Source organism: Hibiscus syriacus, unplaced genomic scaffold, assembly GCF_006381635.1.
Source record: "Hibiscus syriacus cultivar Baekdansim isolate YM2019G1 unplaced genomic scaffold, ASM638163v2 tig00111208_pilon, whole genome shotgun sequence".
Classification (NCBI taxonomy): domain Eukaryota; kingdom Viridiplantae; phylum Streptophyta; class Magnoliopsida; order Malvales; family Malvaceae; genus Hibiscus; species Hibiscus syriacus.
In genome coordinates this window covers 2,273,664-2,293,501 of record NW_024063020.1, presented here as the reverse complement: position 1 = coordinate 2,293,501, position 19,838 = coordinate 2,273,664, and the positions used below count along the sequence as shown (strand labels likewise).

General features: G+C 36.0%; 2 protein-coding genes across 2 annotated transcripts; one reads left to right on the top strand and one right to left on the bottom strand.

Moving 5' to 3' along the window:
* Window positions 1-2,030: 2,030 nt before the first annotated feature.
* On the top strand, window positions 2,031-6,000 carry LOC120155876 (chlorophyllide a oxygenase, chloroplastic-like). Its single transcript, XM_039167346.1, has 9 exons — window positions 2,031-2,215; window positions 3,029-3,265; window positions 3,459-3,563; window positions 3,670-3,942; window positions 4,105-4,252; window positions 4,414-4,598; window positions 4,717-4,829; window positions 5,010-5,304; window positions 5,440-6,000. The coding sequence occupies exons 1-9, from the start codon at window positions 2,135-2,137 to the stop codon at window positions 5,608-5,610; spliced, it is 1,608 nt and encodes a 535-aa protein (XP_039023277.1). The 5' UTR covers window positions 2,031-2,134; the 3' UTR covers window positions 5,611-6,000.
* A 124-nt stretch (window positions 6,001-6,124) lies between these two features.
* On the bottom strand, window positions 6,125-8,813 carry LOC120155877 (BTB/POZ domain-containing protein At1g21780-like). Its single transcript, XM_039167347.1, has 4 exons — window positions 8,576-8,813; window positions 8,322-8,467; window positions 7,108-7,223; window positions 6,125-6,977 (listed from the first exon to the last, which is right to left on the bottom strand). Exons 1-4 carry the CDS (start codon window positions 8,686-8,688, stop codon window positions 6,372-6,374), a joined length of 981 nt encoding a protein of 326 aa, XP_039023278.1. The 5' UTR covers window positions 8,689-8,813; the 3' UTR covers window positions 6,125-6,371.
* Between the last annotated feature and the right edge of the window lie 11,025 nt (window positions 8,814-19,838).

Sequence of the window (19,838 nt, the reverse complement as noted above, 5' to 3'; positions counted from 1 at the left end):
GTTGACGGTGGCCGTTCAATCCCAAAATTCATGGGTCGATTTGTCTCGACCTCCTGAGTCTGAATCTGATGGTTGTTTTACCAGAAAATGTCCCAAAATCCGTAAATCTTGACTAAAATGTTTCAACTTCCTTACTTTCAATCTCTGATTCAAGGACTTCAGAGCAAGTTCCGACAAAATGGAGGTCGGATTCGGACTCGAGGTGTCGAGGCAAAGTGACCCATGAACTTTAGGATTGAACGACCACCATCTATGACAATCGACGAGTGCGTCCGACCACGTTATTTTTTATTTACTAGTTGGAGGAGAGAGAGTAAAGTTCAGTGAGCAACGGTGTAATTTACACTTTATATTTTCTATTAAGTGATAATAAAAAAATGACATGTCATCACACCGTTAGAGAGTTAACGACAGAGTGAGCAAAATGATTCAATCTATAAAGTTCATTGAGCAAAATAGAAAAATTTAAAGTACAATAAGCAAAATAAGAGAGAGGGTGAAGTTCGGTGAGGAACATTATAATTTACCCTTATTAAAATTATCATTTTAATTCATATTTTTTTAATGTTTTCAGTATTCCAAAGTATTATTTTGAAATAAAAGACATTTTTATCCTAAAAACTTATTGAATATAAAAATACTCCAAAATAAAAAATAATTACTTAATTATACATTAGAAATCGTTTTTCTTTAAAATGAGATGTTATTAAAAAAATTCAAAAAAGAAAGTAGAAATTTAAAATAACTACTTTAATAAAGATTGGAAACTACTTTAAGATTATAATTAAAAATAAGTACGTTAAACTAGGGATGGTAAACGGGCGGGTCAGGTGCGGATACCCCCTCCCCCATCCCCATACCCACCTAATATTTTTCAATCTACTACCCGCCCACCACTCATGATGGGTACAAATTTTCAAATCCACACCCGCCCACACGGGTACATTTTCAAATCCATCCCCACACCCACTAGCGACATACCCATCTAGACCCGCCTGACAGCAAACTAATGGGATGTTCGAGTTGGTTCCCAGACAGTTCGTGATGGGGTAGCAGCGCATGTTTCAATTTGTCAGAGGAGTAGCTCTACGAATGCTATGGAGACAGATTGTAGGGAACATGTAGTCGCAGAGCTGGATTGTTGTGTTGCTTTCGATATTAATGCTCATAGTGCGCCTAATATGGGTTTTGAGGGGCTAAAGAACATGAAAACTACTGCTTTTGATGTTAATGTTTATAGTACGGCTAATTTGTGTTTGGATGACCAACATGGGCTAAAGAACATGTAAAGTGACGTGGTTAGTGGGATTATGGGTTTAATCAAAGAGCCGAATATTTCCCTAATTAAAGACCAGATTAAAGACTAAATATCCTTAATATTTGGATAAATTATATGTTATATATTATATAATATTAAAATTTATAAATTAGTCTATAAAATTACACCTAAATTCATAATGGTCTAAAATTTAATAGATATTTAGCTGGGTGGGCCGATGTGGGGCGGGCGGATGCAGGGCGGGTAATGTCTCAAACCCATTACCCGCCCACCACCCACGACGAGTACCACTTTATAAATCCACACCCGCCCACTACCCGCTAAAATTATACTCATCCCTGCTTCAATTGAAACGAATGCGGAGTGAAATCCATAAAACTATACCCGTTTACCATCCCTACGTTAAACATTTATTTTAACCAAAAATTAAACATGAAAATAGAAAGTAAAATATATTTATACATTTATTTTATATTAAAGCCAAAAGAGAACGCACAAACAGATAGGGAGATAGACAAAGATATCCCAAAATCCGAGCTGGCAATCAGCTGAGATATCAACGAAAGAAACCCCCCACCCCCCCCCCCCCCCCACCCCCAAAGGGGCCGGGGAAAGAAAAGATACTACGAGGAGTCTAAAGCTTGTGGAAACCATTCATGCCACGTGTACGATATTCTTGTCCACGTGGCAACCCTTGAAGGCCTGCCAAGATCGCGAGCATCATCAACCCCTTATCCAACATCCCCATTTTTGTTCTTGGCTTTTGACACTCCTCTCTCACTGTCTCTCTCTCGTTCTTCCCTTGCCCACCAATCGGCTATTCAAACATTAGTTTTCTTCTTCTTTTGAAACGCCATGGCCGCCATTGCTACTGCTGGTTCTTTGTCTTTGCCAATCTCTTTACAAAGATCTTGCAAGTTTACTTCTTCTAAAACGGTACCTTTTTTCTGATCTTTTGTGGTATTAGTTTATCTGGGTAGCTGTTGAATTTGGAAGTTAATATCAGTTCTTTTGTTATTTTGAGTTTTAAAGATTTGGTTTTTCAATCTTTTTTGAGCTAAACTTATTTGGGGTAATACCAAATTTTACATAACTTGTATGATCCTTGTCATTATTCGAATTTGATTCAATCAGATTCAGTTAATATCGGAATTGAATGTACTCGAGCTCTTGATAAATTGAAGTGTGCTGTGAACTATTTAATACAGCTCGAAAAAATCATGAGAAAGAATAATATATTAAATTTTTAAATTTTAAATCAAATTATTAATAATGTTAACCTTCAAATGTTGCTTATTTAAAAAAATACAATTAAAAGGTTTTCGTGTACTTATGGTTAATGTTTGAACTCGAACTCGAGTTTGAACTTAAATCGAATTATCTTAAGAATATTTTAAGTTTAAGTTTTTTTCGAGCTCTAGTCAAGATTTATTTTTTTTTTCAGTGAGTTTGAAAATTTTAAGCTTACAAGTTTTTTATTTGAGTTTCAATTTTTGATTTCGAGTTTTAATTAAGTTTGACAATTTTAAGCTCACAAACTTTTGAGTCGAGCTCAACTTTGAATTTTTTCGAGTCTAGTCGAACTCAACAATACTCGAACTTGACTCATGCTAAGTAAATGTATAAGGTTTTCCACCAAATTTATGCACTAAATTCCCTAGTTTAACACCTCAAATGAGCTTATTGATTTGTTACGTCTATCAGTTAGTTTACATGGTGGCTTATAATTCGAGATTGGTGCTGTTTCAGGGCATTAAAAAGGGGTTTAGGGTGTATGCTGTATTTGGTGAGGAAAGTAGCTTGGGGGATAAGAAGAGCCAGTGGGGATCTCTGTTTGATGTTGAGGATCCAAGGTCTAAAGTTCCACAATGTAAAGGGAAGTTCTTAGATGTATATCAGGCGTTGGAAGTGGCTCGATACGACATTCAGTACTGCGATTGGCGAGCTCGGCAAGATCTACTCACAATCATGGTTCTTCATGAAAAGGTCAAAATATGATATTCTTCTTTGTGAGCACTTAGTTTTGTGCTGTTGCTTATACAAGTTGTATTATTTTCTACTTGACCTGTGTTTTCGAACTTTTGGTGTTGTTTTTTGTTATTTTCGAGAATACATTCTTGCATAATCTTTTCTCTTATTTTCGGTTTAAGAAGTTTTTGTTGCCTTGTTATGGTTGTAGGTAGTGGAAGCGTTGAATCCTCTTGCTCGTGAATTCAAGTCTATCGGCACCATGAAGAAAGAGCTTGCAGAATTGCAAGGAGAACTAGCACAAGCTCATAAACAGGTATTAAAAATCTGCAGATAATGAAACTGTGATTCTTATAATTCAATCAGGAGAGAGAACAATTCTGGTATAGACAATTTCGGTTCTGATCTGGGAGAAATAACAGGTACATATATCCGAAGAAAGGGTTGCTGACGCTTTGGATAAGCTAGCTTACATGGAGGAATTGGTTAATGATAAGCTTTTAGATTATAGGACTGCAACGGAGTCCAATGTAGCATCCTGCTCTAGTACATCAACACTATCTTCGGATATGGTGAAGAAGAAGCTACACCGGAAAAGCTTGGATGTGTCTGGTCCAGTTCAACCATATCACCCACGCTTGAAGAATTTTTGGTATCCCATTGCTTTCTCCACTGATCTGAAGGACGACACTATGGTAACCTATATTCGAAACTAAAAAGTTGTTTATCATCCAACTCCACAAAATATTGACATACTCGTTCTACATAACGATGATTAGGAACTGTGTTGTTTTATCGTCCAGCTAGTTAACATGTGTGTTGTGTCCTATTAATGTCTCTATTATATCTTGTTCCAGATTCCGATCGAGTGCTTTGAAGAGCCATGGGTCCTTTTCCGTGGAAAAGATGGGAATCCGGGATGTGTCCAGAACACCTGTGCACATAGAGCATGTCCTCTTCACCTTGGTTCTGTTAATGAGGGTCGAATTCAATGCCCCTACCATGGTTAGTATGAATTTAGGATCTGTACATTTTAAAAGCAAGAGAGATATCAGTGAATGATTCACACAATATATATGCTCAGAATTACATCCGGTTCATCCTCACGTTTAACAAATAGTTGTGTAATTTTTTTCTAAATTCACGAAAAAAAAATTATGCATCAGGTTGGGAATACACAACAGAAGGGAAATGTGAAAAAATGCCGTCTACTCGATTACTTAATGTGAAGATAAGATCATTGCCTTGTCTTGAGCAAGAGGGAATGATCTGGATTTGGCCTGGCGATGACCCTCCTATGGCAACCCTTCCCTCCTTACAGCCTCCTTCCAGATTTCAAATTCATGCCGAGGTATGTTTTAAATGTTTTTAAACACGATCATAGTTGCAAGAAACACAAAAACTTTGTTATGGACAACTTTAAGTAAACATCAGCGCACTAACTCACATCATATGCTGATAAATGCCAGATTGTTATGGAACTTCCGGTCGAACACGGGCTCCTTTTGGATAACCTTTTGGATCTTGCTCATGCACCGTTTACTCACACTTCCACTTTTGCCAAGGGATGGACTGTTCCAAGGTTTGTTTCTGCAATCAGATTGGGAAATGGTTTGCTCTGTTAATTCGGAATTGCTTTGATCGATGATTTTTATGAACATCATGCTCGTTAGTAGTACGGATGGACTAAATGCTAACAATTAATGGTTGATATGATCTTGAATATATTGATCTTACTTACTGTGTAATCTGAACATCGCAGTTTGGTGAAGTTCTTGACACCTGCATCGGGTCTCCAAGGATACTGGGACCCTTATCCCATCGATATGGAATTTCGGCCTCCTTGTATGGTGATATCGACCATCGGGATATCAAAGCCAGGAAAACTGGAAGGACAAAGTACCAAGGAATGCACAACACACCTTCACCAGCTTCATGTATGCATACCTTCATCAAGAAATAAGACAAGACTATTATATAGAATGTCACTCGATTTTGCTCCCGTGTTGAAGCACGTTCCTTTCATGCATTATTTATGGAGACATTTCGCAGAGCAGGTAAAAAGAATCATTAATTTCATCTTTCCTCTGTATTATCATCATTTACCAGTTTGAGTTGCAGACATCTCCAATATCTGTCAACGATGCTTGTCACTAATATTTTGTCCTGCTTTATACACATGATTGATACAGGTCTTGAATGAAGATCTGCGACTCGTAATAGGCCAGCAAGAACGTATGATTAATGGCGCAAACATCTGGAATTTACCAGTCAGCTATGATAAGTTGGGAGTGAGGTACAGGTTATGGAGAAAGGCTCTTGAACAGGGAGCTAAACAATTACCTTTCAGCAAACCAATGTAAATTCCAACCCTGGCAACCTTAAACATCCCTTCACGCATTGTCTGTGGACCGACTCTCGACACTCTCGAACATGCTTAATAAGCTATCTACCAAAATTAAAGATACATTTTTTTAAGGTTTGGCATCGGCACGGGAGGAGAACCATAGAGATCCATCAGAAATAGATGCACGTGGGTCTCTACAGTACAGGCATATCTTTGTAAAATAATAGCCTGTACACTGCTCCTATAGTTTTTGTGTACAGTCGAAAACCATTTTTTTCCCTCTGCCGGTAACCCCAGACCGGAGAGTTGATTTGAAAATTTTGGCCTTAGAACATAGAAGCCAATGTTATCAACCTCTTGTCCTGCAGTCAAGATCTTTGTATTATAATGAAAATTTCAAAGACTATACGGATTCCCAACTTGACGGATTAGTCATATCTTTGTTCCGAACCATCTCGAACGAAATGGTCTCGATGTGCATATATGTAGTTATGCATATTAGAACAGCACAGAAATGTTGCATAAGATGACACTCAACAACCAAAGCGTACATTGCTTACAAACAAAGTTTTTGTACCAGTCACTACACGGAGTTACACACCCCTCAAGCTACCGATTCTGGTACGAAAAGACCTTAGCATGCGGGCCTATGTACAGATATCGGGAAACAAAATGTGGTGTTTATTCGAGTAATATACATCAAATTATACCATAAAGTGCCTCGCTTACTTGTCCGATCACCAGCAACTCGAAGGTAAAATAAAACCGAAAGGGAAGTCATATCGGTTTCCAAACCGTCAGCACCTCTTGAAACATATCAAGCATCAGTTCTCGGTCCGCCTGCAAGAAAAAGCTATTGATTTCCTCTCTAATGTCGTAAATCTTGGTGAAATCAAACAAGTATGTCATGCACCCCTTCTTCAGCTTTGTTAATTGGTAAAGCCAAGCTTCCTGCAGCCTCTCAAGGACATTCTGCGAGTTGATGTCTTCTAACAGGCTTTCCTCACAAGCATCTTTTAAATCTACAATGTCATATTTATTTGCGGCTCCCAGTAACGCCAGTCTATGCTTCCAAAAGTCCTCTTGCTTTATCGTTCCATACAAGTAACTGAGAAGGGCCATGCAAGATTCCAGGGACATGTCATCTATATGGATTGTGGATGACTCCTTTTCCTTAAGGTTGTGATGGAACATGCTCTCGAAAACGGATGAACTTGCGGATAAAACCGCCTTGTGTGCTCTTAGAGTGCCATCAGAAGTCTGGATAGTAACATCTGCATGAAGACCTTCATCAAGCATGCGAGCAAGGCAGCGCAGGGTGCCTTGAGTTGACAGAGACTGCATTGCTCCATCAACGGGCCATATGGAAACAGATTCACCACCCTGCGTTAAAACGTGAAGGTTTAAGAGAAGAACATATCCGTCAACATATAACAAGATAAAGAAAAATAACTTGAAGCATAGTTGGTGAATTGCTACCGTACTACATTAGTGACAATCAAAAGGAGCTCACATTTATAGGGCAGATCCTTAGGTCCAGGAACTCGACATCAATAATGAAGCGACCATGGAACATAAAATCAACAGGCCAACAAAAGTCGTCACATGTTCGCAGTGGTCTATCATGAACTGCAGCACCAAGTAGACAAATTAGTATCAAGCGTGAATTCCCAGAGCTGCTCAACAGACTAAACATGCATAAAGACCAATTGAGAAAGCAGTTTTAAGTCCGTAGTTGTTCAATTGATGAGAAAACGATACAAAAGTTCAAAACTATGTTTCCCTAACAAAATATGAACAAGCAAGATTTATGTCAGCATATGGACTCAATTTGAGAACTTAATAATAGAAAGATCCGAGGTTCCTTTCTCCATTCTTGCATTAGTAGGTAACCAACTTCGACTTATCGTGTGCTTCTTGTTCCTGCGTTTTTATTTATCATTTCATTCTACACCGGAAATAAACACTGCTCGCAATCAAGAATCGCGATCCAATTTCAAATATCAGTTCCATTGTAAAAACTCCATGACAAAGAACAGCAACATACAAACACACAAACGCACACTAGTATCATATGTTATAGACAATAAAACTCAATCTCAGATCCCCAATTTTTGCTTTCACTTCCACATGATAAATTGCTTCCACCACCATAACTTGAACATAAAAGTCGGATTTTTTTCGATTAGCTTAAAGCCTTTGGGTGATTGATCAATCAACTATCTCTTCCTTCTAGAACCAGAGTTTACATATTGTGCTCAGATCCTAAACCCCCTTTTCCAATTTCAAATATCAATTCCATCCTAAAAACTCTATGGCAAAGAACACCAACATACAAACACACAAAAGCACACTAATGTCATATGTGTTAGACAATAAAACTCAATCTCAAATCCCCAAACTTGCTTTCACTTTCACATGATCAATTGCTTCCACCACCATAATTTGAACATAAAAGTGGGATTTTTTTCCTATTAGCTAAAGCCTTTGAGTGATCGATCAATCAATTATCTCTTCCTTCTAGAACCAAAGTCGACATTTTGTGTTCAAATCCTAAACTCCTTTCTCCATCATTTATTCATCCAGCAACTTATCCATTGGATTCACAAGCAAAACCCGTCACTTGATCTTCATCTTCAACCTTTCTTCTAAACATAAATCCACATTCAAAAGCCATAATCTTTGCTATCGATTTAAGCAAGGAGATGAAAAACATGAAAGGCATACCTGGGGAGATATAAAGTCTACGATTAACACCAACATTTGAGATCCGAAGTACGAATTTAGCATGAGGAGGCTGCTCCTTAGACACCCGAGATGGCTCAGGGAACAAACGAATATACAAATATCGATTCTTCTCTACAGACAAGTGCCTGTTTCATTAAAGTCAGAGTTATCAAACAAGACAAAAACAAAAAAAAAAAGAACAACAATTTCCAATGAAGAAGAAAACTGGGTATTAGATTAAAAAAAGAGAGTACCAGTTCCAAAGACCGAGCTTGAAAGGGTCGGATTTTCTGAAGGAACAAGGACCAAAGTTGTCGATCTTCCATTGAGCTAATCTGGAGATCGTTTCAACCTTTGAATCACCCATTTTTCCCTTCTTTTTTTCTCCTTTGTTTGTAGTTTGTGTGAGTGATGGCGTAGACGTAGAGGGAAGAGAAGACGTTTGTTTCACGCTCTCTTTCTCTTAGCAAAGTCGGATGCTTTATCAGTTGATGAAAGAACTTTCTTCCTGACAAAAGAAAATTAAAACATTTATTTTGTTTTATTTTTCTCCAATGATTGGCAAATAATATTTAGATTTTAGATATTTTTCAATATATGGACTGAGTCATGTTTCGAGTCAACTCATTAACTTAATAAGAAAGTACTAAAAGTATATTGATTTTATATTTTATTATTGGATACACTTGTTTAATATTTAAACTATTACTTTTCTTTTATTTTGGTATCTAAGTATTTTTTCTTTAAAATTATACCTAATATTTAATTTATGTTTCATTTTGGTACCCACTACTGAAAATTTACGGTGATGTTGACATGTCAACATAAGATAAAAATGTCATTACTGAAAAAATACCACATCAATAGTTCTGTTAACTTTTTAATGGAGGGGTATCAAATTAGAACCTAAATTAAATGTTAGATATGATTTTGAAAAAGATAAAGTTTAGGTATAAAAAATAGTTTAGATATTATACGTTAGTTTACCCTTTTTTTTATTAAACTTAGAAAAATTGTAGTATGAATAGTATTTTTACTGAACAAAATAGTCATTGAATGTTTGAAAGGGATAAAGAATATTATAATTCTTGAATTTTTAATTTAGTCGTTAAATTACTCTTTTTGTTCTTCATATTTTTTAAATTTTACAATTTTTCAATTAAATTTGAATTTCGTTAAGAATTTAAATATGTGATGAAATCTAAGTTTAGGGGTTATGTTCAAAGAAAGTTACCAAATTTAAAAATTAATATGTAATAAAGGGCTTAAAGTTGAAAGAAATTAGGAATGATATAGACTAAAAGCGCCCAAATACCAAATTGTTTTTTTTCGTTCTTTCTAAATCATAAACTTATTGTTGCTTTATCATAATTAAAAGATATTTTCAGCGATGAATGGGAAGTTTGGGGCGTTTTTACCCAAAAAGCATCCAAAGAATCAATAATTACTTGCCAGGCACCCATTAACCAAATTTTACCAATCTAACACTCATTTGTAGACATGGACAGAAGGCGCGGATCACCAAACGTGCCTTCCCTGGGTTTTCGTCCGAACTGACACCACGCGTGCAAAGATCGGATCACCTCTGCGCCTTCGCGGGGAAAACTGACACGTGACGGAATGAGCATATCACCATCCGCGCATTCCATAAATACTCTCAACCGTCTATCGCTCCCCTTAATTACCACCTACTCCTCCCCTATAAATATGACCTCATACAACTCTCAAACCACACGAAAAAAAAATCTCATCTTTACTTTTATCATTTCTTCTAAAAAACTTCAAGTAAGTTCTGTTATTGTTTTTAGAAGATAAAATTATTTTTATTATATTATAATCATTAAATAGTGTATTATTTTATTATATTTTATTGTGCTAATTTTTTTTATGTTTTGCAGTTATAAAATGGAAGGCGGGTTGTTGCGTTTAGATAGGAATCATATCTCGAGTCATTTTGCGGATACGATAACAACTTTAAATTGTGTTATGTTAATTATTTTGAATGTTTTATTTTTTAGTATTAATTTATATTTTAATTTGTATTAATTATTTTTTTAATTCGTATATTAGATCCATTTATTCATAACGCAAAGTTAGAGATAATGAATCTTGTCTGGTCGTATTTGGCCGATGTTGGATTCGGTTACATAGGTAGATATGAAGGGCATTGTAACATTGAATCCAACCTTATTTCTACACTGGTTGGGAGGTGGAGACCAGAGACATACACATTCCATCTACTGTGTGGGGAGTGCATTATTACGCTGAAGGATGTTTCGTTATATTTGGAGCTTTCGGTAGATGGGGATGTCATTTCTGGTGTGGCGGATGGTGATTGGCATTCCTTGTACAAAGAGTGTCTTAAAGGTATCCCGCCTAATTTTAACAGTGGTCGAATACCGTTATCATGGTTGGCTACAAATTTTCGATAATGAGCGACGATTGTTCCGAGGAACAGGCTAAAATATTTGCCCAGGCTTGCATTTTACGACTCATAGGAGGGATTTTGATGCCCGATAAATCTTACAACCAAGTTCATTGTATGTGGTTGCGTTATCTCATAGATTTTTGAGTTGCCGGCTCATTCAGTTGGGGCTCCGCGATTTTGGCATCTCTGTACAGAGAAATGTGACGAGCAACTGATTATCGAAAAAATGCTATCGGTAGATGTCTCCTTCTTCTGCAGCCATGGACGTGGTATCGCATGCCCTTTTTTTGTCCGGTCTTGAAAAACCCGTTAGTCTTCCCGTTATTGTTGAGATAATTTCAATATTGAGTTCGTATATAAATAAATTTTTTTGAGTATATAATGAAATTATTTTTACATTGAATAGGTGGTCATGTGTAAGAAAACATCATCTTGATATACTAGACGAATTGGAAGAAATTCGGCTACTCATTGATCAAAAGGCTGGTACACGGGTATGTACTTAAATTTTATTACTTACCTTTAATTATAGTTATATAATTAAAATATTATTTTTTATAAGAATTATATATATTTGTTTTAGTTTCAGTGGACTTCTTATGTTACTGAAGAAATGAGGCATTACATCCCACCTCACTTGAGTGGCCCATTAGATGTATGGATGACAGTGGTCCCTCTTATATGTTATGCTATTGTCGAGTGGCATCTCACTGATTGTGTTCTCTGCTAATTTGGTTTCATACAATCTATTCATGAAGCACCTAAGAATCTCGACAATTTGCATAACATCGATAGACGAAGCAAAAAAGAAGTAAACTGGCTGATGAAGCACAGCGAGTGGGTAATAATCTGGGAAGATCGACGTTGACGTATTCCTCTTAGGGAGCCGATTTATGTGGATCATTATTCAGTTGCAAATGATTATTATTAGTGGTTCAACACGAACAAGAAGTCGTTCCTACTTTTCGAGGAAGCACAAGGAGGGAGCATTCATCAGCGTCGAGAAAAGCATCCACCGTCATAACATCATCGTCCCCCGACTCGTGGACGGAGAGCACGCGCTTCCAGTTCATCCTCAACTGCAACACTGGAACCATCACAACAACTATCGTCTACACTTGTTTACACTCTACAGCCATTTCAGATACCATAGCTGGGTCAAACACCACCACAATTGTTTCAGATGCAACCAGAGTCGGTTCATATGCCACTGTCGTAGGGTTTTATGACACCTCCTTACGGATATTATAGTTCCATGCCTGTAGATCTAGCATGGGCTTCATATGTTGCTTATTTGGCGGGTGATGCTTCACCACAGACTCAGACACCTCCGACCCAGTTTTCGTAGTCATCGATATCAATTTTTCTTAGTTTTCACAATTTTATATGAGCGATGAGATGGTTAATCATACACCTCCAAGGTATTTATTCTATAAAGTTGTTACATCGTCATCCGTCCCCCATCAACAAAATGTAACTGCTACTGCTAATGATGATGAAGATGAGAGTGAGGAGGAATAACAACTTATACGAAGAAACCCTCATTGAAATAGACAGCCACTGCCCCATAGAATACATTCAAGACGCAGACATCGATGACTTGTTTAGTTTGTAAAGTTTTTATTTAATTTTCTTTATTTATCAACAAATATAATGTTTTTATTTAATTATAGACTTTTTATTTATTTTGTTCTTTAATAGTTTTTATTATTTAATTGTTTGAATTGTATCGTTTGTATTTAATGTTTGTATTTAATTGTTTTCATTATTTAGTTTGTAATGTTTTTACCTAAAATTTTCACTTGAGTAGCCCATTACTTAGTGGTGCTCAAATGAAATTAATGCAAGGAAAGTGAAAATGAAATAACACAAACTGAGATTTCAGAAACAACAATTTCATCGTCACAACATCAACGGTTATGTGATGATAAAAGCGATGGACATGTTTTCCTATTGTGGCCTATGTTTATACAATGCCCACATCTTTTGTTTTCTTTGGACGTCTCTCGAATATCCATATCACAATGAACTGGAGTGGATTTTGGACGACCTGACTCCCTTAATAAGGACGTATCTGGTACAATCGGAAGCCAATTATGAACCTCATCTGGTCTTTCTCATTACCTATGGGGGAACTCAAATTCATATACCTTAAATACTTCTGAAAGTAGATATACGAGATCCACAAAATGATTATAGTCTTGACAGGTATAAGAGCAAGTTGTTATGACATGGGAGTATATATACTTCAGAGGTTGAAAAAACCCACAGTCACACCACTTGTCTTCTAGATTAACTCTAAACGAGTTAGCTTCAATCCCTTAAAGAGGTCATGGCATTTCTATGACACGAAATAATAATTAATGGGTTTGAGAGAAGCTTGTTACAGATATTCCATTTGAAGCAACAATTCTTTTTTGTAGATCTGCAACTAATCTTGGGTGATAAACATGACCGTTTTGAATCCAGGTTTCAGCTTGTCCCCAGAGTTTGGAAAAAGTGCTCCCAAACAAAAATACTTGTTTTAACCAAAACTGTTAAATGGCGTCCCCCTTTAAGGTCGAATTGATAGTCTCAGCCAAGTTGGTCGTCATGTGTCCATATCGATATCCACTATCATATGCATTTGTCCACATTTCTTTATTGACGAGCCTAATGTAATTGTATCCTTACTCACTTTTTACTCACAAATCTTGAAGCATGGACTCAAACGTTTAAAGAAGTAGTTCATAACCTTAGCGTTAAATGTAGTATTTACTGTTAAGTTCCCATAAAAAATTAAGATGATGGAGAAATGAAATTAGGAATTGTGGCATACCCATGCGCATAAGTAATTAGCGTTCATCATTCTTCTTGAACTTTTCATGATAGTTCACGGTAATATGTCGGATACAATATCGATGTTGGATATAGGATGGTTGCCACATTAGACCCAAAGACTCCATTACTGCTTTGATCCCATCTCCATAATCTGAAATGACATAGATTTTTGTCCCTCGTGACAACATGTAATGAGGAAAAAAAGCCCAAGAATATGTATCTTCTCTTTCAACAAGGGAAAAAATAACTGGAAAAATGTTGCGATTACCATCTTGGACAGCTGCCAATAGTAGAACTTGCTTGTATTTTTCATACAAGAATGCCCCATCAATTTGGACCATGGGCTTGTAGCATTTCACAACATTAATTCATTGTGGGTAAGTCCAAAAAATCAGGTATAATTGGCATCAATCACGAAGCACTCGATCATTGTGGTATGCATAGCAAGTTTCGAAGTCAACTATTGTTTCAAGATTCAGTCTGCACACTACCCTAATCCAACTTGGTAGTTCGTTGTAAGATGAATCCCACTCACTGTGAAGTTTTTTAATGACATTCTATTTTACCTTCCATGCTTTCCTGTAGGATACGGTGTACCCATATTGAGATTGTATAGCTTAAATCAGCACCACAATAGCTATATGAGAGCTTGCTTTGACCATGGGCATGATGGCTTGACATATAATGTCGGAGTCCAAGTTGGGATAGTCCTGGTTGATCCCTCTAGCATAGTATGTATGAGGACCTTTATATATTGTTAGTTCTCATATGTTATTTTTTCTCTTCCTCTTCGATACACGAACCATCCAGTTGCATTCGTTATCACGTTGGATACAATAGCAGACATACTTTTCGGTTGTGGATCGATCGACTCTGGAGTGAATAGAATTACAAATATTGTAATTCTTAATTGCAATCATCGCTTCTTCTTTCGATGGAAACTCTATTCCGATATATAACTCACCATCATTGACTGATGAGTTAAATCTGTAGTCACCAACATTAGGCATATCCGTAAATTCTAACCCATACATTGCACCATAATCAGCTTTATACATGTGTGTTGGAGGTTCGATGTGTACTGTATTTGTGTGAAATTTATCTACATCATCATCAGTGGAGTTCATATTGAACTAAGATGATTCTGGCTCAACAAATAGTCCAGTCTGAGCACCTTCCGCACCTGGATCACGAAGAGGTTCTTCCAGTAGAGATGAGGGTTCCTCTGTGATGTTGACATTTAAGTCGAACAAGTTGGTAGTTTAATGCATTCCTCTTGAACTTGAAGGCATCGTGTCATACGGGTTTTGAACTGAGTGATGTGTCGCATGGGTCTCGACATAGAGGTCGAAGAAGCTCTCAGTTGAATGTCTTCCCTGAAACTGAAGGCATCGTGTCAAATGGGTACTGAACAGATTGTTGTATCGAGGGATTCCCCATATTCAAGTGAAAGAAATTAACAGATGAATGTCTTCCCCTTGAACTGAAAGCGATGTTGCCATACAGATTGTTCGTGGAGCCACCTCAATAGAGATCGTAATAAGTTGATGATGAATGTCTCCCCATTGAACTTGATGGGATGGTACCAGGATACATATTTCTCATTAACGAGTTAAAATCATTACACATTACTTGAGTTGGGTTGTCAACTTGATTAACTTGTTGAGCCAACCCATAGTGGTAGCATAATGACATACCACGAATTGCACATACTTCAAAAATATCGCATACATTTCTATATCAGCGTATGAATTTTGATTTTGAGAATCAACCATCATAGCAACATCGTCATCGTTGGAGAGTTCGAACGTAGTATAAGTTAACGAAAATACTGATGTTAGAAATTTGTACTGAAGTGAGGACAGTCTTCTAGTACTTTCAACATGAAACTTCCTTGAAATTTTAGTGATAAGCTCCTCCAAAGTTATGTTTCTTTTGAAGGATATTCTGACAGAATGATTTGATGCGAAGATAATGTCGGTTTCATCTTCTCAAATTTCTCCATCATAGTAAACAATATCTGAAATACGACTCATTTTGAGAGTTTGAAATTTTGAAAAATTAAGAGTCTTATATCTGCAAAAATAATAGTTGAAATACGCCTAATTAAATAAATATTATACGAATTAAAATATAAACTAATGCTAAAAAATTTTAAAAAAATTCACAGTAAATTAAATAACACAATTTAATATCGTTACCGTATAGACAAAATGTCTCAAGATTTGATCTCGCCTTCCATTTTACAATCGCAAAAAATAATATGAAATAGTTAGTACAAAAAAAAATTGGTCAGATAATTAAATATAAAATAAATATAATATAATAAAAAATAATTTTACCTTCTAAAGAACTATAATAAAATCTACTTAGCTTGATAGAATGAAGAATGTGTAAGTAATTTTTGTGTGATTTGATGTTTGTATTCGGGAGTATTTATAGGGGAGGGGGATGGCTGAATCACATAACTTTAAGGCTCGGGTAATAACAGAGTACCCAATAATTAAGGTGAATAATGGAAGGCGCGTATAGTGATACGCACCTTCCACCGCATGTCAGTTTTCCCCGCGAAGGTGCGGATGGTGATCTGCGCTTTGCTCGCATGGTGCCAGCTCGAAAGAAAACCTAGGGAAGACGCGTTTGGTGATCCACGTCTTTCATCCATGTCAACAAATGGGTGTTATATGGGTAAAATTTGATCAATGGATGCATGACAAGTAATTATTGATTCTTTAGGTTTTTTTTTGGGTAAAAACGTCGAAGTTTGAAACATAGCAAGTCTATAATATATTTATCATAGGTCAACTTCATCAAACATAAACGAGCGGATCCAAAAATTTAAGAATTATGGTTAAAAATTTTAATTTTCTTTTTTTTAAAATAATAAGTATGCAAAATTTTATTTTTTTCCCTTAACACGTTAAGTTAAATTTAATTATTTTTTTAAAATAATGGGATGCACTTGCATCCCCTTAATACAATTGACATTTAGTTTAAAAAATAATATTTTTTAATATAGGATACTTATTTGAATATATAAATGGCGGAGAACCCACAAAGAACATATATAAAGATAGGAACCTTGTTAAAAAATCTCACTACATATACTGAAAGAAAAAAAATGTGCTCGTAAACGATGTCGGTACAAAACTTTTAGGTCAAGAATATCATGGTCTAAAAACTGACCCGATTATCTACGAGAATCGGAGTTACACTAAAACATGGGGATGGGGATGGGAATGGGTCAGCTCGGGTCGAATTTTCGATCTACCCGACCCACTTGAAAATTATAAATCCTCTACCCGATATGAACCTGACCCCAATATACATCTTCCTCACGAATTGAATCTGTCATGGTTTTTTGAGATAAAATCCAAATTCAACCCGACCCGAAATAATATATTTATTAAAAATATTATTTTTATTCGAAATAAAAATAATATATATAAGGGTATTATTACAATTATCTCTAAATATATAAGGTAAAATTACAATTTTTTAGGTCAAATCCGATATTTTTCACTCTAAATCTAAATCCGACCCAATCCAATCCAACCCAAACCCAATTTTATTTTTAAAAATTGACTCGATCGGGTCAGTAACGAAATAGTCAAAAACGACAAAGGGCCACAGACCACTATCTTGATACCAATGGATCCGACTGACTCTTCCCCTACTAACCACGAGACCTGTTGAGGCAGCTAGATGTTCACCACAGACCGCGAGCTTCAATCAGGCACTATAAACGTTTTGTGTTTCCCATTTCCTGTTTGGGAATAACATTTACTTACCAGATCAGCAAAGGCAGGAGGAGATAGATTTGAATTATTAATCCAACTGACAGCGAGCTTGCCGTCCGACTCGATCTGCAGCATGCTTCTGTATGTACTCCCAACACAATCTGACATGCTTCTAAGATAGCCATGAGTTCTGCACTTGTAGGATCCGAAGACCCAATGGATCTGGAAAAACGGATGAGGCAAACGCCCGAGTGATCGCGAAGAACTCCGCCGATACCTGTCATTCCATAGCTTCCGGTCACTGCAGCATCTACATTCATCTTCAGTATCCCAACAGGCGGAGCGATCCAAGAGCCTTGCATTGGTCTTTGGACTTTGGTGTTAAGGATTGCTACGGCCAGAGGACACCTTATGAACTCGTTTATGGACAGGATCGACTAAGGCCATCTGCTCCTCGCCCAAGTTCCTAACCTTAACGTTGCAATGTCGAAAACACGATGACGATCGAACTATTTCTTTTTTGAACAAGACTTGATTCCTACACAGCCAGATGGTCCAAACCACTGCGAAGAAAGGCAAACTGCCAAATAGGTATACATGAAGGTTTAAATTGTAGTTGATCTCATAAAGTTACAAAATGTTTCAATGATTTTGGAACTACGACCCTATTTTCCATAGATTACAGCAGGCCTGTCACACTCTCCAAGACACTTTACAGCGGCAAAAGAGGTAATTCATCACCAGCAACAATCAATTGATTTAGTAGGATAAGACAATAGATATTTTAAGTAAGGTCAGAAGTTTGAATTCTGATAATTGTGAATGAAATAAATTATATTAAGAGGATCGTCATTGCCTCTACATTATCCGATCCCAAATTAGTCGAGTCATCTCCAATCCTATAACAAATGTCCCTATTGAAACCCTCTGACTATAGGTGTTTAGATCCAATCCGATCCAAAAAAATAACTGAAAACCGATCCAAAAAATTGAAAACCGAAACCGATTTAGTATGTTTTTTTTTAAAAACCGATTAATTCGGTTCGGTTTAAAAATCTGAAACCGATCCAAACCGAATTGATAAAATATAATAGTTAATTTACAAGTTTAAAACAAACCTGTCCATAGCTTAGTGGTAGAGCATCTGACTGCAGATCAAGATGTCACCAGTTTGAACCTGGTTGGGCTCCTAATTTTTAATTTTTTTTTTCTTTTGCTTTCTTTGATAATACAAACATTGAGTGTTTCGTTCCTTTTCCCTTCTCCATTCTTTCATATTTAATTTTATGCATTAGTATTGGTATTGTAATAATATATATTTTTAGAGAGTGTATTCTATCATATTACAATATATAAAGTCATTCTGTAATCATATCTATATAAATAGAAATATCTTTTCTTCATTTCAAAATGCAAGTTTTGGTTACAACAATAAAACCATGAAAAGGGAATTGGAATCAAATCAAGAAAATTTGGGTAACCCTGTTTTTTTTTCGACTTCAATCTCAAAACTGGGGAAGCTAAACGATAGTACAACGAGGAAAGATTTTTGTCAAACTGAACCGCACAAATTCAAACCGAATTAAACCGCACTTAATTGGATCGGATCGGATTTTTTTTAGAAACATCCAAACCGATCCAAACCGCAAACATTTATACTTTCAGATCGAATGAATTTTTAGCCAAAAACCGATCCAAACCGACCGCAAACACCCCTACCTCTGGCGATTAAGCGACGAACCCATACAAATCTTGAAATCAACTTGTTAATTACTTTCGCAACCCCAACCGATAACTTAAAGATTGATATGTAATAAATAATCTTAATTGAATGTGACTAAAGCAATAGGATTTATTAAGGCATAAAGGTAAATTCAGTTTTAAATGTTTATTATTTTAGAAAAAAACTTGCATCATCTTTCAAAAAATTATTGACAAAAATTAATTTTAACATTTTTTTAAGATGATAGATTATGTAATAATTTATACATATGCTCCATGTTAAAGGATGAAGGGTGACCATAGATGGATGACTGAGAGAAGATGAAATATACAATGACTACCGGATTTCTGAAAATTGAAACAAAAGAGGAATGAAAATGAATTTTCGAAGTTTATTTATTGGATCAAGATTAGGATTTAGCAGAACAGAAAAATTACTTCTTTATAGTTGAACGGTTAGATATTATCATCTTTTAAAATACTTAAAATTTATATCAAATATTATTATTTTTGACAATTGTATTAACATAGATCTGAAAAAAAGTTATGAACTTATATTTGATATCTCAAAAATTATTATGTTTAATTATGAGATTCTCAAATCTTACATTGTGTAACTATGAGGATTTGTTAAATGTGTGTGTATATATATATATTCTGTAACAGTAAAACACTGTCATGCAGTGGGATATCAAACAAGGTAAGTCCCAGATTGTTGTTTCCATCAATATGAACCAGCGAATCCGCTGCACTATTGGCTTCTCTCCTGATAAAAAACATGGTAACATTCCAAGGTCTGAGGATCTT

Excerpts from the sequence above, each read along its gene's own strand:
- LOC120155876 (XM_039167346.1), top strand. The coding sequence starts at position 2,135 with ATGGCCGCCATTGCTACTGCTGGTTCTTTGTCTTTGCCAATCTCTTTA. Across the intron at positions 4,253-4,413 it reads AATTCAATGCCCCTACCATG|GTTGGGAATACACAACAGAA; the intron begins GTTAGTATGAAT and ends ATTATGCATCAG. Across the intron at positions 5,305-5,439 it reads GGAGACATTTCGCAGAGCAG|GTCTTGAATGAAGATCTGCG; the intron begins GTAAAAAGAATC and ends TGATTGATACAG.
- LOC120155877 (XM_039167347.1), bottom strand. The coding sequence starts at position 8,688 with ATGGGTGATTCAAAGGTTGAAACGATCTCCAGATTAGCTCAATGGAAG. Across the intron at positions 7,224-8,321 it reads TAGACTTTATATCTCCCCAG|TTCATGATAGACCACTGCGA; the intron begins GTATGCCTTTCA and ends TTGGTGCTGCAG. Across the intron at positions 6,978-7,107 it reads TAAGGATCTGCCCTATAAAT|GGTGGTGAATCTGTTTCCAT; the intron begins GTGAGCTCCTTT and ends GTTTTAACGCAG.